Raw genomic sequence first — 27,829 nt, 5'->3', positions numbered from 1 at the left:
TACATGTTGATAAATTGTGCTGTCTAAATCTATAAAGAGTAAAAGTAAAATTCAGAGTCAACAGAGCACGGGTCAGCAGATCACAGCATGCTCACAAATAAAACATTTACGGGAACAAAGAATATAAATTATTGTTAGAAGTTATGCTTTTTCACATGCTGTACTCCTTCACCTGATCTAAGGGTTTAACTCCTAAGTACAGCTCGTGTCTAGTGAATATGAAGTGTCTGTGTTTATTTTTAGATTTTACTACATTTGCAAATACTTTCCATTGTGCAGGTCATGTTGGACTTCACTGCAATTAAATTGGTCAAGAATTACCATACAGAAAAGCATCTTACTGCTCTTTGGTTTCGCTCCAAGAAAGACTATTTAGTCTCTTTTGAAGAACAGATTAGAATAAAAACAAGTGAAGAAGTGCAGAGCTGGGTGAATTAGAAAAAAGTGGAATTACTACTTCTGGTGACACTTTCAGGACTTGTTATAGCAGTATTTGCAAACTCGTGGAATGACTAATGCTTTAAATCACCTCAATGTGACCTCAGCGCTACAGATATCCAAACATTTATTTAAATGTCCGAGCCAAAAAGATAATCAAGTCAAACCATGGCAAGAAATTTGGGAGTCAGTTGAGGTCAGATGTCAAATTAAACCAATGGAAGAGGAATGGAAACCCTATAACATAGACTGGCTTTGGTTTCTGTTGGTTTTAATTTTTCTGTTTCAGTTGTGACAACCCTGCCATGCAGTCCTTACACAACTGTGTCTTTTCCTCTTAATCAGGCACTGTGTGCTGCCTACATTTTATACCTGGTCCCTTCTTCTCTTTCTGAATCCCTCTGCCTTCCTACACTTTGGCTGTCTCTTCACTGTACTTCTGTAGGTGCTCGTCATCGTCCCTGAAAAGCTTCAGGGACCACAAGCTCGTGTGACGCATTCTGCCCCCTAAAGGACTAAAAAAAGAAAACGTCCAGTCACACTCACAGCATTCAATATGGTTCACAGATGTCTCTGGAAAAAGCAGATTCAAAAGCGTCGCCAGAAAGAAATACTCATTCATGACACAATGCAATTCACCTGAAACAAATAAAAAGACTTTATTTCAGTGATTATTAACAAGGACTGAAAGGAAGAGGGCACACTGTGATTCTACCCTCCCCTCTGCATGTTTCAGTCGTCATCAACCATAATCGCTTGAACATTCTGCTGCAGGCACCAAGTTTGAAGAGAATACTGGACTGTTCACACAGAGAGGCAATTAAAAACCACCACAGCCAGTTCGGCAATACTGCAAGGCCACCATGGGCTAGACTCACACGTAGCTCAAGAATAAGTCCATGTAGAGTTCCAAGGCAGATACGTTGCTGACCTCTGTGTTTTGTTCAAAGGAAAACCGTGCAGAAATTTCATTTTAAATAATTTGAGTCTCTTTGTTGTTCAACGTCCTTCTGGAAAGGTAATGTTTTTTTTTGTTCTCAGTTCAGATGACTTTTGTAAAATAAATTATTACAGAAGTACATAAAGTTCTGGCAGCGGTCTGTCCATGTCAGTTTCACAAGGAAGAGGAGAGGGCCATCCATCAACTGACCTTACCCCCATCCTCATTTTCATATCTGGAGGCAAAAATAAGAGAGAAGGGGCACACTCCTAATGAACGTTTTCAAAGTCATCATCTCACACGCAGCCGTGACATCATCCACTCAAGACCCTGGCACAACCTACAGGTTAAAAAAGAAAGAAAGACATTGGTGGAAGAGAGTGGGAGAGAAAAACAAAGAGAAAAGCATTAAGATAAAAAAATTTATACCGTACAAGAACAAAAGTTTAAGGGAAACTAATTGCTAATACTCTGGGCCTGTTACTGGTGTTATTTAGTAAAAGAATATGAAAAAATATTTAAAGTAATCACAAAATACTAAGTCTGCTAAATTTCACCCTTAATAAGCATCTCTTATTTTGCACCTGATGTGGCTCTGTGGTAGGTGTTGCTAGGAGTATTCAAGTGCATAACTGGCATGAACTGAAAAGAACTGAGCACCAGCGCCAAAGCTTTGGCTCTGTCCTATAAGTCATCATTAAGCCCCCATCCCAAATCTTTACAGCCAAGTCACACATATCGTGGCGATCGTGGCTCAAGAGTTGGGAGTTCGTCTTGTAATCGGAAGGTTGCTGGTTCGAGCCCCGGCTCAGACAGTCTCGGTCGTTGTGTCCTTGGGCAAGACACTTCAGCCGTTGCCTACTGGTGGTGGTCAGAGGGCCCGGTGGCGCCAGTGTCCGGCAGCCTCGCCTGTCAGTGCGCCCCAGGGTGGCTGTGGCTACAATGTAGCTTGCCATCACCAGTGTTTGAATGTGCGTGTGAATGGGTGGATGACTGGATGTGTAAAGCGCTTTGGAGTCCTTAGGGACTAGTAAAGCACAATACAAATACAGGCCACTTACATATTTCCGCAATAATACTGGTATCTTGATAAAACAGATGTTTTGTGTATTATTATAGGTAGCTAATTTATTTTATACAGTTGGCTGATGGGTTTGTAGTCTTTCATCAAATTTGTACACAGAGATCTTTCCATAATTAACATGATGAAAGCTCTAGGGTGCACAAAAGCCTCTGCATGTTTTTTCAGTAGTACATATACGCGGTTCTGCTACAGCTCGGCTTTAACTTTCTATTATCAGATCTGTGACACTATATTAATACGTTTGCCAGAATACAGCAGTTAAAGGGACTTATTGCTGCAATTTATAAATACCTGCCGTGTCAAACAGCATGCAGGGAAAAGGAAATAGAAAAAAGAAGGACCACTGAGTGCATTTATGCACAAAACAGTAACTTCGTTAACGTACAAATGGGTTGAGGCTTGAAGCTAAATAATGTTTTGTGTCCTCCAAAAAGACACTGTTAGGCTTCCTGAGCTGTCAGATTTATCCACATACAGCCCCCAGCTATTTCTAACTGAAGAGAAACATATTGATTCTACTTTAGCTGACTCTCATTGATCTGAATTGCTGTTTCTGGAGAGAATCACATGCATGAAAGCTGCGCTTGTAATACTGTGGCTGGTACATTATTTGCTTCCTCATTGGGTCTGCTTTGTTTATGACTGGCTAATTTGTGCAGCTTTTGGTAGAAGGAGAGTCATTTCTCAAATGAACAGGCTGCCTCTTTGTTAATAAATGAGAGCAATGTTAGTAGATCACCCTCACAACTTTCCACTCCCTCCAGTGCAATTTGGAGATTTTAGCTTCATGTTAATTTGCCCTGCTTAGTAAGTCTGACCCTTCATCACATTTTCCCTGCATAAAAGCAAATACTATATAATTATTTAATGCATACGTAAATTAAATTTTCCTCATATAACAAGTTTATATCCTCACCCCTCTCCTGTGAGGGCACAACAGGCCTGGATGTGCCACTGGTGGTCTTTGACGGAGGTAAGCTGGAGGCTCTGGGAGATCTCAGCCACAGACATGCATCCTTTCACATCCTGCTTATTGGCAAAGATCAACAGTCCTGCCTTTCTCAAGTCCTGGAGGCCAGAGAAGAAACATCAACAGAGAAGCCAAGATAAGGAAACATTTGTTTGCTTTATGTGTATTTTTAACACTGTGATGAGTTAACAGTACAGACAAAATCTCATTTACTGAAAAATGACTGATAGCATCAACTCAGAAAGACATTTCATATTCAGTGTACATACAATGAACCAGAAAACAATAATATTGCTACACACTTAAGTATATTTTCAGTAATATTTGAAATTTAAAAATGAAGCACCTTGAGATCAAGTTAATTTCTACTAGATTCTGACATGTGACAGAGCCTCATAAATAATGACTGCTGCATGGGACACATGGTTTCCATTATTTCATACAACAATCCATTAATATTAATTTGAATATATCTAATAAAATTACGTTATAATTATAAGGATCTTTGTCACTTTTTAAACGGTACTCACTTCATGTGCTAGCATTCTGTAGAGTTCTTCTTTAGTTACTGAGATCCTTTCTCTATCCGTGCTGTCAACCACCACAATTACAAACTAGTCGTAGAAGAAAGGGAGAAATAATGGACAAGTAATTAAATAACAACCCCTGCCAAACCACAGGCACAGTCATACATAACAGCACTGTAAGGGGAAGTTTTCAGAGTTTTCTTTCATTTAGTCAGAGTGAACATAATCTCATACCTCTGTGTTTGTGTAGTATGTATTCCACGATGACCTAAGAGACTCCTGGCCTCCGATGTCCCACATCAAAAAATGAGTGTTGTTGACGACTATCTCCTCCACATTGCTCCCAATTGTTGGGGATGTGTGTACCACCTCATTCATTGAACTATTAACATAAAAACAATCTTTAGGTTCTGTTGACAAGCAACATTTACAGAATAGCCACGACTATTTTTAATAAATTATATGACTTGAGGAAAAAAAAAAGGAAATATAAAGACGCTTACTGTACAAGTCCGATTTGGATACTTACAACTGATAAAGAATTGTGGTCTTGCCAGCATTGTCCAGGCCCACAATAATAACCTTGTGCTCTGAAAGGCAAAAAGACAAAGAAATCACAGACTAACAGGGACATCAATATCTGGGTTTAATTGCTAAGGACTAACTGATGTATGGCTCTTATGTAAACAAAGTGGTTGCTTCAAAAAGATGTCTGAATTGAGAGAATCAAACAATGAACTTTTTACTAATCCATACCGTCCTTTGGTACAAATTGTGTAGCTTCACACATCTAGCATCAGTGGAACATTGTGATGCTGCGAACAGTGTACCTTCACAGCTACAGATGAGTTAGTGGGCGGTTTAAAGCAAGCTTGTAGAGTCAGGCTGCAGCCATCAGCGGCTGTGGATATAACATACAGACGTATCTTTCTAATGCACAAAAAAGCTTTAGTGAAAAAGATAAACAAGAAGTGACAGCTGGGATCGATTTCCATCTTGCTGCTGATACAAACAGAAGGCAAGAAGTCCAATAGCAGACACAAGCATAAGTCAAAGGTAAGGTTTTAACTTTAGCCTAGAGTGAAGGAACAAAGCGCTGATTATTATTTTCTTAAAAAAAAAAAAAAAAAAATTATGAAAAAAATGATGTTCCAATATTGCTGGTTGGTATAAGAGTACATTTGGTATACTGGTCATAATTTCTTGAATAACAGGAATTTTTCAATTTCTATTATCTAGATGTATGGCTTAACTAGAGCCTGACCAGTAGTATTTGCTGATATACTGGTACCAGTATTTATAATGGCCAATAAACGACAAAAAAAAAAAAGTAAAGAAGGGACAAGAGAAACATCATTCAACCGTGTTATGAGTGTTGATGTGAGGGCTGCAACAAGTAGTAAACTAAAAATATTTGAATATTTAAATAGAGTTTTATAAAACCATGTAAATGTTTATTAGGAACAACAACATACTACAGCACGTCCTTGGGCCAGTATCAACTGCACTGTCTGCCATAACTGCACTAAATAGTAATGTGGCCCTAGAATGAAGGACAGAACAAGGGTAAATGTAAGGTGAATAAGATTATTATAATAAGTAAGTGAATAAGAAGAAAACTGGGGCAGAGACTTTAAAAAGCATGACGGCACAGAAAAATGTTGAATACAGACTGGGTAAAGCTTTCACATTTTTACATTATTATGAATATTATTGTGAAAGTTGTTCTAGAATTTGTCGATGCAGTTTTCTGCAGAATAATGAAACTCTGTTCATTTTTACTTCTGAGAAACTCACTGCTCTACTCAGTTAAGTTACTGGCCTGTCACCAGTTAACCTAGTTAGTTACCTAATAAAATCCTCCAGTTGTTTCTTTTTTAGTAATGCTTACTTTTATGAAACATTTGATGTCTTCTATGTTCTATTATTAATAAAATATGAAGTCATGAGATTTGCAAATCATTTTCTATTTACATTTTACAAAATTAAGTAACTTATCTCTATAAGAGAGCGAGATGAGGACTGAGGAGGAACAAAGACTGGTTGATGTCATTAGAAAAAAAACTAGTACATGACAGAAAAAGCATGCACTACCTTCTATTTGTATTAAGCTGAGCTTAACAGACTTATCTTCGTGTTTTGTTTATAGAAAAACTTGCGTCACAGGACAAATACACAAAGCCTGCATTAAGTCTCTCTTTCCTATGACTGTCTCCGGCGACAGTCATAGCAAAGAGATGAAGTACTGTTGAAATATGGGGAAAGCCAAAAACTGCACTTCCTCCACTTCTGTAACATTGATTCATTAGTGTTGAATTCTCTCGCAGCTGTTCTGTTCCCATGTTGTTGCAGTATATTGATAACTAACCTCGTATTGTGGATGAATAATATCAATAGTTCTCCTGACTGAAGTTTGGCCCGTGTATAGCATCCTGCTATGCGATTTCATTTGTCCCTGACCACCAGAATCCCTCACGTTAACTTTTATCGAGTGGAAAAAAAGTTGGCGTTCATCCTCCAGCTTCACTGTGCTAATGTTATGCTAACATAGCTGTGTCGCTAGCAATCACGTAGCACAACATTATATACCAGGTAGTCCAACTTCAGTAACCCTGCAAACACCACTGCTGTTTAGTTTTCTGTCTGCATTTATGTTGGAAGTGGTAGCAGAGCTGTACGTTTGAATTAGTTTCAAAAATCTCTCAGTCAGAACATGGTATGTCATGTTTAGGTGGAAACTAGCGAGCTAACTTCCTGTTAACTTCTAATTCCGTTAAATTTAATAAATTCTGTTTTCATGGATGCCTGGATGTTAAACTTAATTGTTACACCTGGTAAAGCAGCATCGCTGATGATTTAATTAAAGATGAAAGAATTTAGACCGTTTTTAACTCTTAGTGTTCGTTTGACTTTGGGACCTGAAATGGACGGAGTTTTGGACCCAGACTACTCCGCGAAGCTCCTCACTACGGCAGCCGTAATGCTCTGACAATCCATCAAGCAGTGCAGCTTAACAAAGTTGTACTAAAACATTTTTTAACAGATTTCTGCACGCCAAAATCGGTTCGAGGTCAGTAAGCACAACCAGAATTCATACATAAGGCGCACTCTCGATTTTTGAGAAAATTAAAGGATTTTAAGTGTGCCTTATAGTGTGGGAAAAACCTTATACAGAAGAAAAGAATATATCGTGATATATATCGTTACCGCACGTGCTTCAAATTATACTGTGATATGGATTTTAGGCCATATCGCCCAGCCCTACTGCAGCTCTTCCAACTACAGCATTATCTGTACAAGCTAGTCAAGTTCGAAAACCCTGTTATAGTTTTGTTTATGTAAATGTAGATGGAAAACCCAACCTGTGTTACTCTGAATAAACTGCTATCATGAGATAAAACAGCCACTTAAAAGCTATAACATTTCATTTAAACTGGATACATAGACAAATATCAGCCTGTCGGTTGAGACCTATTGGCTCTTAAGTTTTAAATACTCCTATGCCTTTTAGCACATATGATCTATAATCTGTTATGCTGAAGAACACAGAACATAAAAAGCGTTCATTTGCTTACACTAGAGAAGGTGAAAATAATTTGTGTGCTCTGGAATATTTTTTGGAAGACAGCGAAGAAAGGAATGCCTATTATATCATATTATTGTATCTAGATCTATTACCACACTCGGTTTTTGCATGGATCCCCAAACTAACCTTTGACAAAACAACTTGTAATTCAAGGAAATCATAAAAAGTCCATAATCGGTGTGTAATCATGTACAGCTAAGCCTTCAGCTAACAAAACTAAAACCTCAAAACTGAGGAAGCGAAAACTTTTGCAAACAGATCTGTGCAAGGTGAAAAATGAGCTTTATATGTGCATTCTACCACACACAAAAATGTCATGTCATGTCAACATGCCATGTATGTTAATGTGCTTCTGTTCTTCCACTGGGTTGTCTCAGTCAGCTGGGTAAATGGTAAGACTTCTGAGATTTGGAAGCGCAGCTCTGAGGCTACATCCAGGGATGACAATAAAAGCTTTTCAGGCTTCAGGGACAGGATGGGTACAAGAAAATAAGAGCATAATTTAGAATTGAACAAATGGCAAATGTCTGGTCCTGTGACTCAGATGCATTATTATAGTATTGTCTGGCCACAAAACAGCTTATATGCATCTTAACATTACTCCTACATGTTTCTGGCCGTCAGGCAGATAATTAAAACACTACTCCTTACAGGGATTACTTTTTTGTGTAGGGGAGACCGGGGATAGTTATAACGTGGGTCAGTTGTAACACTTCCAATTTCTCCAATCAGGGCTAAGTTTCAAATGATGTGACTCATCCTGTGCATGCCCAATTCAGTTCTGCTATCACATGTGAAAAATCAGCACATTTGTCAAACACAGACAATTTAACACGAAAAAAAGTAATTTGTATGCCAAAAAGTTTTTCTACTTTATTTCAATTTCTAATAGCATTATTTGCTTTTCAGTTAAACTCTTCAAACTTAAATTGTGTTATTTGTATGTCTATGGGGATATATTCTGTGTAGGTCTTTAGTGCTAATGTTTTAGCCGTTGGCTGTAATGTTAGCTAGTTCATGGCTATAGGAGTCTGGGTCAGTTGTAACAGCAACAGTCTGGGTTAGTTGTAACAATAATGCAGATGTTACAACTTACCACACTATTACTTTAACTTATATTAAACAAGTTGGGGCAACGACATCAGCAGAGAGAGGTTCACTGGTCGCATTTGTATATGCGGTTAATGCCATTGGCAACACAATTCCTCCACTGTTTGTGTTCCCACACATACATTATGCAGACCTCTGTGTCAGAGATGGACCAGTAGGAAGTACTGGTAGTGGAAATAAATCAGGATGGGTGCAAGAAACAGATTTCCTCGTCTTTCTGAAGCACTTTGCAAACCACACCAAGGTAAGCCATGATAAAAAGTAATGGAATTGCGATGCTGGTGAACAACTACATTTTTTCAGCTTCATTGTTATGTTCAAAATTGGTGCAAGAGTTGTAGGTTATGATGCCCACTGAGCCAATGAGGCCAAACTCGAGGAAGACCAACCAAAATTAATGAAATATTCAGTTGCAGAAAATTCCATAACTTGTCTTTTTTGGGGGGGTTGGAATATATTCAAAAGCTAGATTTCTGCATTCTGTCACACACACACAGCTACATAAATGGCTCTAAGTGCATTCATGTGTTGAATAAACAAAGATTACATGTTAATGTTTTGTTAGTACCCTTATTTCATTGTGTTACATTTCACCCCAGGATATGTTACAACTAACCCAGACTATGGGGTTAATTGTAACATTTCACTCTTTGTGTTTGAGACCATACCATGCAATGGGTATTGGGAAATTGTGCTGCAGAGAAAATAGCTGCACTATTTAATAGCCGAGACATGTAAATACTTTGCATTACATTTTGAATCCACTACCTTAAAAGAGCTCCAATTTACAGACAGAAATGTCAAAAATGTTACAACTATCCCCGGTCTCCCCTACATGACGACATTCTCTAACACATCAGTGTAAAGTCTCCCATATGTGTTGAGTTAACTTGAGTTAGAGTGAAGCTAGGTGACTGCAAAGACCTGTTTTATGTTATGATTCACATTATTTTCATACACATTAAAGTATTTAATGATCCTTTGTGCCCCTACAGAAGAGACCACACCCATCTGGTTAGACCTGTTTTATCGCAGGGTAAGTGTGATCACTCAGAACATATGTATTTGCTGTGATCCTTCCCTCTAAGTGGACAAGCGAACCCACACAACTCACCAACGAAACGGTTCCCAACAGAGCTGCTGGATCCCCTTACTGTAGGTGTCAAGGGTTCAGATTCTTCCTTTAATTTGTCACCTATCAGAAAACTCCTGACACTAATCTGATAAGATTAAGTAATCACACTGGCAGTACAAAGTCAGTGTGATTCAGTCTAAAGTCAATCGCCTTGTTAACTGGAGAATTTTGCTGATGTAGCTGACTTCTGTGTGCTCTGTTGGTGTAGCCATCTCCAGTCTCAATGCCGGTGTCAACCCGGACTGAACACAGCATCACACTGTACCTCGGGGTTCAGGTTACAGAGGTTTCGCAAGGACCTGTTTACGGATTCAAGATCACTAGCCAGGAATCTACTTGGTTTTGCCTATCTGCGCTCTAGAACCCGAGAGCATAAATAATCTAACACAAAGTTAATTCAGAAATGGAGCGCCATGTTCGCAGAAAAACTATCATCTTTGCCGGTCCATTGGTGAAATGCTGACCATATCGTTAAATATAAACGGTAAACCATGAGGTAACTTTTAAATTCACCGACAATACCAATAATGAAACAGTAAACGTCCCGTTAGGGACAGAAACTGGTTACACGGCTAATTATGAGAGAATAGACCAGCGGGCCTTCTCTGACCACGGAGCCCCCTTAGCTCCTACACCTTCGACAGTTTCATGATGAATGCCGCAGCACCATTCTTACCTTGGTGGTTAAAAAGCCTCCATAACTTTGTAAATAGTATTCCCATGGCTGACGGTGATGAATTTCGATGCCAGCTTGTAATAGTTCGATGTACCTTAGCTAGCCAGCCTTGTTGTTCAGTCCTGCCAACTTCAACTAGCTAGCTAACTTGCTAACTACAACGACGATGACCTGTCAAAGCATTCAAATACAACTGCCATACTTATATGAACTGACTTCTACTCTACATGACCTACGAGGTGAAAATGTAGGTCCGACGACTGATTTACTGTATGAAACAAAACCGAAAACGCTTAACACTGTCACTTGCTAGTTCGTATCAGCTGGCTGTTGTGAAGTACCCTGCGCTGTCAATCTTGCGCATGCGTGTCTAGTATCTTATGGAGCGCTATAAGGAAGGAAAAGCATTTATTATATTATATTATATGATATGAAAACTTCATACACAACAGGTTTAATAATTATTAAATACAGTAACAGGTAAATTATTTTTTATGAATATTTCTATAAGCAAAAAACAAAAACACCCCACTGGTATCCATACAACAGCATAACAGCAGTTTATTTCATTACAGTTGTAAAATGACAGTGCACACAAATTCTAATCAATGCATCATTCTCTCACAGGCAGTATTCAAATCTTTTAAAATCACTGCTTATGCTCCACTGTTTTGAAACTACAACAATAAAAGCTACTGTGTAAGGAAAATAAGAACGGAAGCCTGCTCGTCAAACTTCCCTCTCCAGAATCACAGCACAATGAGATCTCTGGTCTATGACCTGAAATAAAACGGAGCTTTTCAATATCTAAATATTAAAATACAATATACAAGGATGTCATGTAAAAGGTAATGCTATTTAATCCCATATTAGCTGGTAGCGTACATATAAATTGAAAGATGGGGGAGAACTGGCTGCTCAACATTTCCATAAAAGTAGCATGTAAATGACACTATTAACAAAGGCAGTGCAGTCCTGCCCAAGTGCTTTTAGACAGCTTCTTACTTATCAGTAGTCTTTAATAAAACTCAAGGAGAATACACAGAAAAGCTGTAAATGACAATATAGAAGAGGTGCATGTTAAATTGCTACTCAAGGAAAGTGTTTAGTGTTACTTTATTTTATAAAACCTTTTACTAATATATTTCTTTGTCTGATGGTTGGAGGGTGTAAGCAAGGCTTTTATATAAAATGACATAAATGGAATGTAATTTATTGTTCTGGAAATTGAACCTTACACAAATTAAAATTTCTTTCCTTTGATTATTTTTCAGTGTATTATATATGGAAGCCCTCAATATAAATCACTCACAAAAACCCAAAGTCTTGCTTATTCCATGTCCTACGAAACCCATGACAGACAACAGCAGTTAATTGACGCATGGCATGTGAGAAATGCGCTGTTGTGACCATTTTAAAGACTTCTGTGCTGGAAAAACAGCTTCTTTTTTTTTTTTCAAGAAACAAAATCATAAAATCACAAAAATAACATAACTCTCAGAATCACACTCCCATCAGGGGTGAGAACATAAACGCTACACTTCTAGGTCTAATTGACCTCTCATTCCTGAGGTTGTGGAGCTTTGAAATGTATTAGTATCTGCATGATTTTTCTCCTTTTCTGTCATATGATTTATGACAAAAACAGCGTTTAAAAAGAAAGGGAACGGGAAGCTACTGCATGAACCCTGAATTAGCCATTCATGTCACTTTAAAACAATAGTTGTAAAACTCAGGATTCTGGAGCAAGCTTTACAGGACTTATCACACACATCAAGGACAGCGGCACATTAAAGATGCATTAAACTCTCCTTCTACCATCTCCTGGACCCGTGCAAACAAGTTCTGCGCTGATCATCACTGCTGGATGCTGTCTGGCACTGGCCTGAGTCAGATGGTCCCTGTAATTACAGTCCTACCTGCATGCTACAGTAACAGCTGAGACAGCGGGAATGGTCCAGAAGGGCCTAGTTTACTTCACTCACATGTCATACTGGTGACATATTCAAAAAATGTCCAACTTTCCCTCTTAAATATAACTTTACTGATCTTGTGCTACTTTCATATCCAGTACCTTGTTCACATCAAAGCAAGAGCAGGATTCTTATTTTTGGGTTCAAATGCTCATTTGTCAGGAGCCAAGGCCAAAGTAGATATGAGGTACTACACAAAATAAAAGGTGGTTTCAGTCCTCGTGAATGTAAGAGATTTATCATGTAATAGCAAACTTTCCCCTTGTGTTCACGGTGGTCGCTTGAAGAGACACAGGCCTATACTTTGTTAACAGCAGGCCACAGCTCAGAGCCGGTGCCTGGAGTCCTGGCTATAGCCTCCCGGGGATCCTCGGTTACGGTGGGGCTTATAAGAGTCCTGGTAGGGGTCCTGGTAGTCCTCCTCCACCAGAGGAGAGTGGTCCCTGCTGTGCTGTGAGCCTGAGGAGAGACGGTTGCGATTCTTCCGTGCCCGCTCGTTATGGCAGTTCTCATCGGCAGGCACTAGACTGCGACGTTCAACGGGCGAATGGTCTGTCGTCGTGTGGTTGCTGTTCCGGTTTCTTTGGGCCTGTTTGAGAGAAGTAATGCTGATTTCAAACTGCGTTTTGCTTTGTTAACACTCGAACAGAATCAACATAACTATGCATTTTTAATATGTTTGCATTAGAGTCCAACAGATTTATCAGTGGGCTGGTATTATCGGTCCATATCAGATATTTGATGATTGAAAAATCCAAGAAGTAAAGATGGGAGAAACACCCTTCAACACTTCAATAGTTAGTGCTGAGATTTTATAGTTTGTCCACCAGAGGGCACTTTGCAACTAATCTGAATGGAGCCAGACAGAGTGTAAACGAGTAAATAAAAAAATAAAATCATATCAAATAAAATTGTTTGTTACTCATGGTTATTTTGAGTCTTCTTCATTGGTGTCCCCGTGAAATATATCACTGTAGATACCAAAAGGTTGATTCTGTTCATCTGGACGTAGCGTTTTCAATGGGGCAAACGTTTCGTCATTCATCCAAGTGACTTCTTCTTCTTGATCAATGGTCATGAGAATTTGCATATTAATGATTAAGGAACTGACCTCACAGCCTACTGTTCATTAAGTGGTCTAGGTTCTGTTTTTGTGCAAATGTACTGTTTAATGATGATGTGGAAACAAAAGCCAAATGACTCACCTACGTTCAAAAAACACTAGAATCTGTGTAAAAAACATGCCAGCTGCTCTGGAGTCATGAATCAAAGTTTAAAGTATTTGGCTCCAACTTGAAGCAGATTGCCTAAAGGCTAGAGAGTACTGCAGAGATGAGAGTCTACAGGCAAGGTAAAGGCTCTGGTAGAGGTTCTTTGCAGTTTATGGACATCATATCTGCTAATAAGGTGGATATAAGATAATATTCATATCTGTATTTCAGTGCCATCAGTGAGTCATCTCATCCAAAATCAGTGCCAACATACAGCTAAACTCAAAGAATTATCATCAGACAATAAGAACGAGGAGTTCTGACCCCCACAGAGCCCTGATCCCATAGCCTTGGATTATATTACACAGAAGAATGAAGCCGATTCTTGGAACAAAAACAAACTACCTGCCAAGTACTCGGAAAAATACGTACACCTAGGAGGTCAGTTTGTCCTAAACACAAGTGTGATGTTTCACATGCACTTTTTCACAGAACTTTAAGTTCTTTTACAACTTTAGTTATTAAAGGTTCTATAGTTTCTTCACTTACAGTATTGAGGAAGTTACAATTACAATAGATTAAAATGTAAAAAGTTTTAAAATAGTGTTAAACCCCATTTCACTGTTAAACCATCTTGTAAGTAGGTACCAAAAATTATATTTACTTTATTTCACTATACCCTAACTACTACTAACCTTTAGGTGCCTGGGCTATACTGGGGATTTGGGTAGATAATGGACTCATCTGTTGTCCACTAAAACCTGCTGTGGATATTTTTCCAGCATTGAAAATGTGACAACAAACCATTATAACTCACTCTAAGCATTCAAGGCTTCTGATCTACATCAGTAAAGGAGCTGCAAGCTTTTTACTTTAAAGACAGCAGGAGGGCCTTTGTTTCTCGAAAGATTTTAGTGTGGCTTTCATCTTGTTGCTAGAACATTTTACTGCTAATACCATGCACCTCAGCTATGGCTTTAGGGCATAGTGCATTATCAAACGCTGAGTATTCACACACTGAAATGATCCAAATTTCCTTCTATCCGGCAGGTTGGTAAATCGAAGTCATACATGACTGAAATCTGGGATTCTGTAAAACAACAATGAGAAGAAAAGAAACCCGGGACAGTTTTTTGCTCTTTAACTTCAGAAATTCACCTGAATGGCAGCAGGATACGGGGAGAGAGCAGTGGAGCCCAGATTGCGTCCCAGGAGGGGGTTGAGCGGCATGGAAAGCGAAGTGTGCGTCGCACGCCAGTACGCCTCCAGGTACTCTGCCAGGTGTTCACAAGCATCTTCAAGCTGGTTCTCATCCAAAATAATATCAAACATCTCCTAAGGTTGGAAAAGAAGAGAGGAAGGTGTAATCTGCTGCTGCATTTGGATTTCTTTTCACCACTTGTGATTACATCATGAAACCTAACTTAAGGGAAGCAACAGCTTCTAAGTTAATTTAAAAAAAAAAGGGGTGATGATTACTCACAGAAGGACACTGTGCTAGTTTCTCTGCTGCAACAAGCTGCACATTCAAATGTTTGCTTTGAGACTTCCCTCTTGATTTGATCAGCCTCTGCAAGACCTGTGGGTGACACAAAAACAGTCTAAAAATTAAGAAACTAGAAGACGAGTCGTAGCAGGCCCATGGAAATTGGACTCTGTTACATGTAGGTTTGTGACAAGAGATTCTTTTCTAGAAAATCCAGCCAACACAAGCAATGGCACGCCTGTCACTGCTCCAAACTCACATTACAGTCAAGACTATGACTTTCTCTCACTGCCTGAAGGGTTTCTTGGTATTTCACAGCTTACACTCACACTTGGCATGTTGTCAAGTACAACACAATAAAGTTTTTTGTCATTGTTTTTAAATAATATCAGTTTAAAAAAATTAACATAATATATAGTATCCTGTTAGGCTAATGTAATTAAGTAACTTAAGCTTTTAATCTCACCTTAGGCGAGGACACCTTAACATGGACGATAATGGGTGCTAATGAAGTCTTGATGAGCTGCGCTGGGTGGTTAATGGTGTCAGCATCCAAAACCACCAGCTGTAAAGACCTGGCCAGCTCAAAGATCCTCTCTATTTCACTCTGGACCTCAGCTACAAAAAGTAAAGAATGTACGGCAGAGCAAATATGAATAAGAAACAATATGCAACATATTTACGCTCCACATCACCTATAAGAAATGCGCATCATTGAGTGAGTTTCCTGTAGCTTTACCAAGGCTGGAGCGGGTGTTGGATCTCTCAATGATGGCCCTCTTACTGGGGTTGTTTAGTACTGACCTCTTGGCCAACGATATGTCAGCTGTTACCCTCGTGATGGATATCCTGGAACAAAAACTGTACGCGTCACACAGAGCACGGCCAGCACCTCGATGCAGTATATGACAGACTCTGCTTCGCTTTCACTGCTCACCTCCCATCGAACCTGTGCTTCAGGAAGTCAAACAGCGCTTTCTGCATCATGTCGGTGACCTGCAGTAATGGGGAGCGCAGAAGGCGGCGCAAATAACATGGACATGGGGAAAAGAGGAAGAAGAGAAGAATAGATTAAAACATTAATCTAATTAAAGGCAGGGGGAATAGGGAAGGCTGTCAAACTTGTTACTGTCACGGTCCCCGAGTCTTGCACCTCCCTGAGCCTGGTTCTCCGGGAGGTTTCTTCCTGTTAAAAGGGAGTTTTTCCTTCCTTTCCCACAGACACCAAGCGCTTGCAGATAGGGGGCGTTGTTTGATTGTTGGAGTTTTCTCTGTCTTATTGTAGGGTTTTGCCTTACAATATAAAGCACCTTTCTGTGTTCGCCTGTCTTGTCTTCTTGTCCTCCTCTGTGCCAAGTAAATTCTATTACCCTGTTCTGTTGTGTCCCACTTCCTGTTTTATTTTGGTAATGGTTGTCCTCTGCATCTTGCAGTGAGTGTTACTTCCCCTGTCTCATATGCTATTGTCTTCAGCTGTGTTTAGAGCTGCACCCGTTTCCTGGTCATGCACCACTTCTCGTCTATATATTATGTCAGTCTCCTCTTGTCCTATTTTACATTGTTTGCATAGTTGTGTGTTCTCTAGCATTGTTTTCCATGTCCTATAACTACCCTGCACTGCTATTTAAAGCACTTTGAGTGATCAAGCAGAGTAGAAAAGTGCTATATAAGAATCAGGCTATTTACCATTTGCTAACCAGTAGTTAATCTCTGAACTTCAGCATTAAAAGGCTCGCTTTAAGTTTAACTTCAGCATCCACTTGTCTGCCTTTGAGTCTGCAAAATTATCCACTACCCACACAGCACACCCAATGGCAGTACCAAGCAAGCAAAAGGTGGCTATAGAGGCTCATAACATGAGCAATTTTATGCAGCTATGGAGCAGAGCAGGCAGTAAAAGAAGCTAGCCCCCCATTATTCATTCTGATGGTCAGTCTCTGGCTGAGCCACATTTTTACATTACACACTTGACCAAGCTATAGTCTACCCTGTGAAAAGCTTTTTTTTTTTCCCATCCTGGCTGATGAACGTGGGTCACATTAAATAAAGCGATCAAAAGCTTCAGTGAGCGATGTCGCAAAGACGAGTGCACAGGTGATAAATTTGGGGCAATCCCTCGGTGTAGCTTTGAATATATAGGCTTGGCTGGTGAACATGCTTGCAGCTCTGAGGCCTTGAACTGAAACAGAAGTTTAAGTTCACAAAGTTACCCTCAAAGACATACACTTATACTTCCCAAGGTCTTTGACTCAGAAAAGAAATACATGGATTCGTGAATAAAATCAGGCAAAGGCGACTATTCGATTGTGCCAGTTGTCGCTCTAAATTGGTCAAAGTACACTGACAGTCACATTGGGTTGACAGGGGCTTCATGGCCATTGGGCTGTAACACAAAGCAGTTGTAAGGAATAAATAGTCCTATTAAAATGTCAAAATACATAAATGCTCTACTCACATTTGAGGTTCTTATTTAAATTTACTTAAAGGGACAGGTGAGGAAAAAGAAACATTTTCCGTAGTGCTCTTTATCCATCTATATTACCACTTTTGAAGATATTTAGTCTCCCCTAAAGACTATGAAGTGTACATATGCCATGACGAGAGGTCACACTTGTGTAACTGTGTAAGCTGTTCCATAGTTTTGGAGCTGAGGTGCTGAGGTGTGAGTCCCCCTTTAGATGGGTGCCAAGAAAATCCTTATCTGTGGACCTTAAAAACTGGTTTGGAGAATAGGGGTGAAGTAGATCAACAACACAGAGCCTCACCTCATTTAATAATGGGGTGATATGGGAAGATTTATGAGAGTGAGTTAAAAGCCTTGCAGTAGCATTTCGGGGAGATGTGAGGTCATTAATAGATGCTTTAGACAGACATGAAAACAGTGCATTACAATAATACAAGTTGCCTGTATTTTATGTCACAGTAGTAGATAGTAGACAAGAAAGTTGGCTGTGAGCGAGGGGCAATGACACATAGGAAATGGGCGGAATCAAACCCAGACCTCTGCCGTGCATATGGATCACTTACTCAACCAAATGAGTTTTAATTTTTTAAAGGAATTTTCAAAGTGCATCTTTTTGTGCAACAGTACAACTGCACAGAGCTTCATGCAACCTTGAAATATTGCATGTGACACCTATTAATTACCACGTGATTACATGTTAACTCTGTGGCACTGGCAAAATAAATAAATAAATAATATTATTGCTCACACATAAAAAAACAAAAAAAACCTGTAGGGTACTGCATGAACAGATAAACTACAGGTTTGGGACATGAAAAGTATCTCAAGGCATGGTACACATTATTTTATGTTTCTAATTTCAAGCGATGCTCCACTTTTTCAGACTGATGCAGTTTAACCAGAAGGTTGTTACCACGGCAACACCAGGATGGGAGACAAGGACTGTGATTCCATGACAACTGACTTCAGCACTCCCACCTTCCACAGCGTCCTTGGCCTCCTTTATGCTTTGCACTGTCGTTCCAACCAATTATCAACGAGCAGTTTGGATTTGGATGCTGTTACCCCGGGAACGCTCATCGCAGAATGAATTAACTGGGATTGAAATTCAGTAACTTACAACATGATGTAATATTCATGTAAGGCATGAGTCTGCATGGCCCATATGGACGCATGTTAAGGCAACTCGCCCTGCTGAGTTCTTTATCCAATAGATTTAAATTCCCGTTCCTGTCCAATAAAGATTGCAGACATGGTCTGAGGTAATACTTGGTTGCCTTCTTTGTTCACTCTGACTGATGAAGACACACTGCTGTCGAAATGTCAGCCTGATTGCACAATTAAAAGCTGTGAATTCATCAGCATGCTCCAGCCCCTTCTGTTCTTTCAAAGTTTGCTCACACTGGGAAGCACCCAATACAGTATTCTGCTGTAAAACGAATGTCACGCCACAGTCTTAGATTAAGGATGTCCTCACTAAGTAACAGTGAATTTGAATGAAGAGCACTATCAGACTTGTTATTTCCAAAGTGTTACTTGTTTTTAATAGGATCCCATAAGGATACTGAAGAATCTGCGTCTAGAACAAAGGACTTCTGAGTGGTCTCTTTCACCAGGACTAGTGAATTCATCCTTCATGATAAAAACGACTCATTTATTTGTTCATCTTTTGTGGAGGAAAAAAAAGGCAGAGTCAGCCTGCTGGAGGAGCAGCAGTCTTTCTTACCTCATAACCTTTCAGGGAGGGTCCCACCAGGACAACTGGCCTCATGGAGGGAACCACGTCATATGGCGGAACATGCTCAGCCTGGAGGTCCAGAAACACAGAGATAAAGTCAAGCTCTAATATTTTTAGCATTTGTTTCCTAAAGTCTGAAAGCAACCCAGAACTCTCCCAGTGTGTCTGAGTGTAAGTGGAGAAATGCTTTAACCAGTGCCAGCACCAATCCAGAGAAAGATGTTGAAATCAAAGATTTTAAACAACTTCTGCTTCGTCAAAACTGTGAATTAAAGATTAAATAGTAGTAAACACTGATGATGCAAAACCTGCTCTGAAGTTCACAACCTTAACTGGATGGTTGGGAATTTTTCCTTCCCACTGTTGGGTTTTTCTCTCTATGTATTATTGTAGGGTCTACCTTACAATATAAAGCACCTTAAGGTGACTGTTGTTGTGATTTGGTGCTGTAAAAAAAAAAGAGAAAAAAAGGACGAAGAAGGTAGAAACTGATAAACTAACATATTATAATTAATACGATTAAATGACTAAGAATGCGGTGAATCAATTTAATGGTCGTATTAATTGTTTATGTAAACAAGGGAAGATCAAGATAAAAGAAAATATAAGATAAAAGACAAAGAACAGAGAGAACAGTGTCTGTAACGAGGAGGCGTCCTCTTCATTTGAGATGCAGTCAAGCAATTTCTTCCACTTTTTTAAGAAAGTCTTGGATCTTATGCAGGAGTGGTTGGTGTGTATTTGATCACACTGTCTCCAGCATGGCCGATGTGACTGGCATCATTTGCTCATAGCATAAGGTTCCAACACACTTTAATGTTAAATAAAAAGTTTGCCAAAATTACAGAGTAATCTCCACCGTCCATATATGTACGCAATGTATAGATCTGGTCTTTTGTTTTAAAGGGACACAAAGCCTTTTTCTAATAACTGACAGTTCACCTTTAATTACATAAATAAGCAAATAAGCTGTCACACTCACCACTTTCTGTTTCTGCTTTCCTGAAAAAGAAGAGAAATGTGTAGTAAGTGCACACATTTCTATCAGCTATGTTAAAGCCTTATTTTACTACAAAAGGTTAAAAAAAGATGCTCCTACTGATACACAGATATAACTGCAAAGCAGAAGACAAGACCATCCCTTGTGAATCTAACCGTAGCATTTGCTATTATAAATAACCGGATCTGTGCAACCAACCTGCAGAGTTTGGGTTTGGTTTGAACGTTCCTGACACCATCTCTCCCAGACTGGAGGAGGAATTCCCACTGGATTTACTGCTGGATGGATAACACCGGATAGAAAGAGCAGTGTTACTGTAAAAGCTAATGGGATGATTTCATCTGTCACCACCACCGCCCACGAATAAACTCACTATCTCCTACAGTCATAAACTGCATATTATACTATGTTCTTGGATTTAAATAACATCAAAGAACTGGTGAATCAGTGATGTGTCTGTAAAGTAAGGCAGACTTCTACTGAAAGATATAAATACATACAAGACAAAAGCGATTGCATTAATCAACGACTGGCGTGCAGTTTGTCGATTGTTCTTTCACTGTAAATATATATGACCTAAATATGTCATCATTTTTCTTTCTGTACTATTGTGATTACATGGCTTTGTGATAGAAATCACAAAGTACCTCACAGTGACAAGTGCTTTTTTTGTATTTTATGGTAACTGCGAAAGGATAATAGTACTCAGCACCATTAATCGTCTCGGTGACTACAACCCAGCATCCCATCTGATGGAAAATTCTGTGGTGGCTCTGATCCAGGTATACCTCCGAGAGCCTGGACCACACAGCACAACTTGGATTTCATCCACCTGACATCCTGCTTATCTGCCAGCCTCTACTCATCCCTAAAGTGGCTCGCTCTCAGTACAATCCCAAACCCTTCAAACTCTCTTTATCCCCTTTGATCCATGTCTCTTCTCTGCAATATCTGTTGCTGCTGCTGACGCCTTCGCTCTGCCGCACTCATCCAGCCCTCCTCCTCCTGCTCACCCAGGGAAGCGTCCTCTCTTCTGTTCCTGTTGAAGGCGGATGTTCTCCAGCTTCAGTGGGCTGGGAATGAACCCAATGTCACAGCCCTCTTTCACCAGGCGTCCAATCCACCAGTCATTGTTGTATTTCTGAAAAACAGAACGAGAAAAGTCTCAGCGACAAAATCCCAGAATTTAAATTAGTCCTTAAGAGTAATCCATTGTAATTAAGTGAATTTCCTCTGTATCGGTATGCAATACAGCGAAACAGCTTCCACATTACAAATATCTCTGTCCATAAAGATACCTTTATCACTGTTCATGCTGTAATTACAAATAACAGTGTTCAGTAGACTAACACAAATATTTCAGAACGCTGTGTACTAATAATACAAAGTACAGACAGGATCCTTTTTTTATTGGCTGGCTGGATTTCAGTCAGGGCAAACAAATAAAGAACGGTCAAACTGACCTTAAAGCAGACTGCTATTTCTGCTTTTACAGGCGTCTATGATGAGACACATTAGTGAGCCCTGCACCACACCAACTGTACAAAACCAGAACATCAACTCATCCGGCTCATGATCCAACTTAAGTCACAGGTTGATGTTTTGTGTGTCCAGACAGAAAGTTGTATTGATTTGCTTTAACTAGTTGTTGTGAGAAGCCTCACAAACAATCATATCAGGACATATTAATGGAGTTTAACTCAAATCTAAGGAGTGGCAATTTTTGTGGAAATGGAAAAGCGCAGGTAAAGATGATAGAGAGTGTATTTACTCCAAGGCCTTGTTCAGACTATCAGCTTAGATATGTTTTTTGCCCCCACATACAATAGAATCACAGCAAACTACGCTCCTGCTCCTGGATTCAAACTCTTAACAGCTTAACAGGAAGAAATGTATGAAACTGGGAAGAACAACAGCCTGTGCACACACAGCAAAAAAAACAAACAACTTGTTTGCAGGCACTTTGGGGGAAACCTATGTGATGGAAAGCTGCATCTTAATCATGGCTATATAGCTACAGATGCTCAGGTTGTTACCATGACAACCCATACAGATACATTAATGAAATCTGGACGCACATTCAGTCTGTTAACTTAAAAGCTACATTTTGAGCATAGCTCTTTTTATGAATATCAGATTAACTTGTGACTCTTTTCTTGGCTCTTGCAATGAAAAAAAAAAAAAAAACAGAGATAGGTCACAAGCTCCATGATGGGAAAAGTTGTTACACAGAGAGTAGCAAAATAGCTAACATGAAACTCTTTGTTTAGTTAAAAAAACACTTTCTCCTGTGGTTAAAAACTAAACTGTGCAGGCTGAATTGAATCCCCCCCCCTACAGTGCCACACCGCAACTGAATTGCACCTCTTTGATGTGGAGGAAGTCCTTGGCATCAAAAGATACAGCCGTGCCAGCCACGGGAACATCCTCATCCAGCGCACCACAGTAACTGACATTGGTCTTCACTGCAAACGCAACTGCTTTAGTCTGCAAGACAGAAAGGAGGGACGAGTTTTTGTAGCAATAACCATGTATATTAGCAGTGAATAATTTGGTTCAGACAATCACAGAATGTGACATTTTGTACAGCATGTGCTGTACACACCATGTGTGATGCTGGAGCACCATCGTGCTCCAGCATCACACATGCAGAACGAATGGCCTGCAGTGAGGGGTGGGCACTGCTGAAGAGAAGCTATTTTAGACCTCCTGACAACAGTGGCTGGAAGACAGCATCAGTAGTGATCACACCACATCTACAGCAGGTAGCAGGGAAGCCTCATACCAAGGCCATAAAACCAAAGTATTATTATTATTATTATTATTATCATCATCTGCTCCTGCGCAGTGAATGAAGTGATCAAATTGAGTGATCTTAATGCTTAACTGTTTAATTTCACCATTATTTCCTAAACTGATGCAGTAATAAGTGTCACGGGTGTTTTCCTAATGTTAAAGGCTACATTTCACTGAAGTACTTAATTGCATTGTTGTGTTTGTTTCATGTAACTTATTTACGGTGTGAATGTTGGCACACGGTGTCACTTTTACAATGTTGAAAACTGTAAAAGTTCAGAAACAGTATGGCAACCTTTACACAGCCATTAACACAGATTAGCAGGGCAACCAGTGATGCAAAATCCTTTTTTTTTTTTTTTTATGTGATATACAGCCAGTTATGGTGCTCTGTTACCCATAAACAGCTCCTAGTGAAACTGACCTTTGCTCTCTCAAGCTGAACAGTGGCCTGCTGCTCCCTCTCCTGCCGGCCGCCCTCCTTCTCCTCCTCCAGGGACACATCTGAATCAGATGGTCGGCTTGTGTAGGAATCAGCTGAGCCCTGAAGAAAAAGAGTACACAAAACGTGGAAACAAGCCAATAGCACAATAGATGCAGGTACTAAGGATAAATAACCACATGGTGACATAACTTTCTTTATGCCCTCCAGATTAAATGTGACATCTTTGTTGTGCAATTTCATGTGTCCTGCACAGACAGATGCAGGGCTTGGCAAGAGCCTATTTCTTAAAAATATAGAGACAAAGAGATTTTTATGGAAACCCAGGTGTGTGTGTGTGTGTGTGTGTGGGGGGGGGGGGGGTCATATGTGATTAGTTGAATTACTTTCCATGCAAGATCAAAGGCTGACCCATTCTAAGATGACGGCTGCATGAATAGCTGAAAAGATTCAGAAGCTATTTTTTATTTCAAAGGATGAAATCGAAACAGACCACGGCAGACCGAATACAAATGTCAAAAATCTTTTATTCCCTTGAAAAAAGGCTCATTTGAAAAAAGGCTCGTTACTATCACAGTAACATAATTTCAAGTAAAAGTGACAAAAAAAAAGGACATTTGAATAATATGATGTTCATCTCTTATTTTCTTAGGGGTAACGCACTATTTAAGTCATAAGTATTGTTTTAAAGGAATAGTAAACAAATGCTCCCACCCACCATCCTTCTCAGATTTGGAGGAGAAAACTAAAACAACCTTAAGTCATGCTTTTTGTTAAAAGAAATATAACATTCAATTTATGAAATATAATACATCACTTATTTTGCTTTATATGGTTCATAGGCTCCCCCCCTTTTATCAGGCCAATGGTAGGTCCAATTCAGGTGCATAATCCTAGCTATAGTGGCCACTTTAGCATCAGACAAGGCTGGCTGCCATAAATCTGTGTTGAGTATAGGCTGTCAATTAACTGTCTACCTCAGCTGTCAATATAGCAGGTGTTCATATCTATTTACTCTGAAACTTTTCACTCTTTGTGAAAAGAGTCTGATGAGTCAGTGAAGCTCACTTCTGTCAGATGAGAGTTAGAAACTGAGGATATCCTGAAATTTTCTGTTGGTAAGTGCAGGCTTTGCTGCTGTTAGCCTCTGTTAGCTACTGTTAGCTACTGTTAGCCCTCATTAGCCGCTGTTAGCCTCTGTTAGCTGCTGTTAGTAAAAGTTTCACATGATGTGAGAATGTAATCAAACTGTCTATCACAGGGAAAGTGTGAGTTTATACATTGTCTGTGTAAAGTTTACTTTAAGACAGACATGAGAACAGTACTAGGTCTCTTATCTTAATTCTGACAGGTAAGTTGAAGTTAAAATATTTCTTGAAACTAATTTATTTTAGTTTTTTTCTGTAACTTTTCTAATTTTATTAATGTCCATATTTTTGCTCCATACTGTGTTTTTCCTATACAGACACCAGGAAAAGTAGAAATTGTGCATGGTAAATATAAGGTTTGGGGGATTAATCGATAGAGACAGTTGAGAGAGGCGCCAAGTACAGGAAGAGATAGCAAGGTCAGTTGGTTAGCTCAACCCAGGGATTCCCTCCTTGGGGCATCAGTACCAATGTGGTATTTTTGTGTCGCCCCTTTTACCATATTTGGGTTTGTGGAGAGTTTCAGGCTAATTCTTGTCTGGCATTATTCTTAAGTATGTGTGCCTGTATATAAATATAAAGTCTGCTTCAGGCTGAAGATCAGTTTGATCACATGTCATAACTGTCACTCTGCAGCAGAGTCAGTGTTGGGCATTTTAACTGCTGGGCTAGAGGAGCAGTAAAAACACCCACCCACTTATTCAAGGCAGATAAAATGATTGTGAACTACAACAAGAGCAAGATTCTGACCAACTAGCTGAAAAAAAAATGTGTCAACATAATTTGAAACAACAGTGAATGCTCAGCTGGGAAGCACATTTTCCCACAGCAGAGAATTATTACAACATCATTGCACTCAACAGGCTCCAGGCATCAAATACAGTGAGCTGCCCATCCTGCAGTGAGGGAAGCACACTGCAGGATATTTTGCACAGCTGATATTTTGTCCTCCCTTATGGTATTAAGAAGGATTAAGAAGGAATAATTACTGAAGCAATTTGCAAACTTGATTTGGTGGGAGAGAACATTTCACTTGTGTGAAGCAAGTTCTGTGGGAGGAAAAAAGTGCTTTTGAGTTCATAGACACAGCAAATAAATTGCCAGCTGGCTTGGTGAAACAGATCGCATCTGTGTTGCTGTTACAGTAGCAATAAAGGCAAAGAATGGCAAAATGGTGTTTTGCACCAAAGAGCTTATGGATAAGTTCAATTTAAATGGAAACTGGGGCTGATGTTCTTGTAACAGCCATGCACTAAACAATAAATCTTTTTGGGTGCCAGACCTCACCAGTATCCTGACTAGAGTCATTACAAGGTTCCACCAAGAGCCTGTCGCTACTACTGCTAATCAACACCAGCAAAGCTCTAGTAATACAAAGGATGGTTTGGACACCCCACCAATAAAAGGCATCCTATCCATTGTGACTTACATCTGTGATTCACTGGGAATGTGTGGTTTTCCAGCAAAAGGATCGTCTAAGATCTATGCAGGCCATAGCACAGCTAGCATGATTTAATTCTTGATAAGCAGTGGTCCAATTCAATGCACAGTTGATTTGAAGTTGCCCAGTCTCCAGTTTGTTCCTGTTACCTGTCTGCTTACTTGTTGGCTACCCTGCAAGCCTCTGTGCCACACTTCTGGGAATAAACCATTTAAAACTATTCCTGCCTTCCTGAATATTTAAGGTGACTATATCAGCTTAATGCTATAGGCTCATGAGAGTGAAACAAAAAGAACACACTTCTTGCACATGAGTTGGGATAATGGACCTGGAATACAAACCCATCAGTCATAACAAGTGCTTTCAGCCACAGTGTACAAGGCCTCTATTTTCAAACAGGGCTGACTTATAGTTTGCTTACACTGTCAACTCACAGCAGTAATGCAAATCTTGGCTCTGAGGACGTCACCTTTGGCTGACTGTTACTGTTTGTAATGCCATGTGGGAGAACTGGCAACAGTTCAATTTGCTACAACTGCACCATGGCAGAACAGAGTGCTTGAACACTGTGAAATCTTTTAATTATAGTGGTAATATAGTTTTTGAATACACTGAATTTTATGCAGTTGAAAAATGCATTGGTGAAAAAGTGTTTATTTTGAGTTAAAAACAGACTAGTTAACAATTACAGGGACAAATAGAGGAGTTACTAAACATTAAAAATACCAATATGTGACCAAAAACAGACACTCACACACTCCAGAGATATGGAGGTTATTAGGTTACATGGTTGTTATTGATTATCTGTAGGTGTGAATGTTTCTCTAACTCTCTGTGTTAGCCCTGGGACAGACTGGTGACCAGTCCAGTTCATACCCCACCTTTCACCCTATGGCAGCTGGTTAAGCCCCCCTCCCCTGAGCTCTATAAGCGGAAGCAAATGGACAGATGGATGCTCCTGTTGATGCGCCAGGGACCAGTATTGGGCAGTTTCCAGGGTTTTTAACTTGGACCAGTGAGCAACCAGTCAGCCTTGCATACAACCCAGTCTACGCATGTGTAACATGCACACATGCGCAGCCACTAACACGGCGTTAGTGTAGACGCTCTTCACTGTAAGAGACAATGTAGAAGGGGCCTGTAACAGCAAACCTAATCAGACACCTGAATTATAACCTACCCAACTGAACATGGACATTTTAAGTTAAAAAGGCAAAGTAGCCAAGGCTAAAGCTAGCAGCCTCTGTATGAGCAAAGAATCAAAGCAGGCGAGAGGAAAATTATGGACACAAGTAAAACAGAGAAAAAGTCAATGTCCTGTTATGTGATGATTCAATAAAATGACTATATGTTACAATCCCTTATAGTGCATTCCTTCAAATGGAGAAAGTCTTGAGGGATGGCTACTATGAGGAAAGGCAACCCGGAAACTTTACCAGCGGGACACGTCGTTGTGTGCCTCAAATTCACAGGGTGTTTCGGTCTTTTATCATAAGCTATTCTGCCATTTTTTAGTTTCTTTTTACCTTCCTTGGTTAGGTTTAGGGATTAGAAATCTGATCTAGATTATAATATTAAATATTTGGGACACTTCATCAGTAGTGGATGTAGATCCCATGAGATTATAAACATTACTAGAAATTGTTTATTTATAGAGGAAATTG

At 39.6% G+C, this 27,829-nt stretch overlaps 3 protein-coding genes across 6 annotated transcripts in view; all 3 read right to left on the bottom strand.

Moving 5' to 3' along the window:
- Positions 1-937, bottom strand: part of neb (nebulin) — a 69,081-nt gene extending 68,144 nt beyond the window's left edge. Inside the window, exon 1 of the mRNA XM_080291026.1 lies at positions 852-937. Within this exon, the coding sequence (XP_080147152.1) occupies positions 852-937 (86 nt within the window). The remainder of the gene's footprint in view (positions 1-851) is intronic.
- A 135-nt stretch (positions 938-1,072) lies between these two features.
- On the bottom strand, positions 1,073-10,836 carry arl5a (ADP-ribosylation factor-like 5A). The gene is made up of 6 exons (XM_026145312.2): positions 10,467-10,836; positions 4,489-4,549; positions 4,194-4,341; positions 3,963-4,046; positions 3,379-3,530; positions 1,073-1,718 (listed from the first exon to the last, which is right to left on the bottom strand). Exons 1-6 carry the CDS (start codon positions 10,510-10,512, stop codon positions 1,670-1,672), a joined length of 540 nt encoding a protein of 179 aa, XP_026001097.1. The 5' UTR covers positions 10,513-10,836; the 3' UTR covers positions 1,073-1,669.
- A 165-nt stretch (positions 10,837-11,001) lies between these two features.
- cacnb4a (calcium channel, voltage-dependent, beta 4a subunit) overlaps positions 11,002-27,829 on the bottom strand; it is a 33,179-nt gene continuing 16,351 nt past the window's right edge. For 3 of the 4 annotated variants that reach the window (XM_026144578.2, XM_080290790.1, XM_026144580.2), the window contains 12 exons: positions 23,559-23,678; positions 22,703-22,825; positions 21,352-21,479; positions 20,537-20,616; positions 20,321-20,340; positions 19,327-19,407; positions 16,074-16,132; positions 15,876-15,985; positions 15,603-15,754; positions 15,134-15,229; positions 14,809-14,985; positions 11,002-13,028 (listed from right to left, as the gene is read on the bottom strand). In XM_026144578.2, coding sequence (XP_026000363.1) covers positions 12,765-13,028; positions 14,809-14,985; positions 15,134-15,229; positions 15,603-15,754; positions 15,876-15,985; positions 16,074-16,132; positions 19,327-19,407; positions 20,321-20,340; positions 20,537-20,616; positions 21,352-21,479; positions 22,703-22,825; positions 23,559-23,678 — 1,410 coding nt within the window. In that variant the 3' untranslated portion in view covers positions 11,002-12,764. The remainder of the gene's footprint in view (positions 13,029-14,808; positions 14,986-15,133; positions 15,230-15,602; positions 15,755-15,875; positions 15,986-16,073; positions 16,133-19,326; positions 19,408-20,320; positions 20,341-20,536; positions 20,617-21,351; positions 21,480-22,702; positions 22,826-23,558; positions 23,679-27,829) is intronic. The other variant, XM_026144579.2, reaches the window with a different exon arrangement.

Source organism: Astatotilapia calliptera, chromosome 16 (assembly GCF_964374335.1).
Source record: "Astatotilapia calliptera chromosome 16, fAstCal68.1, whole genome shotgun sequence".
Taxonomy (NCBI): Eukaryota; Metazoa; Chordata; class Actinopteri; order Cichliformes; family Cichlidae; genus Astatotilapia; species Astatotilapia calliptera.
This window is presented reverse-complemented; position numbering and strand designations above follow the sequence as displayed.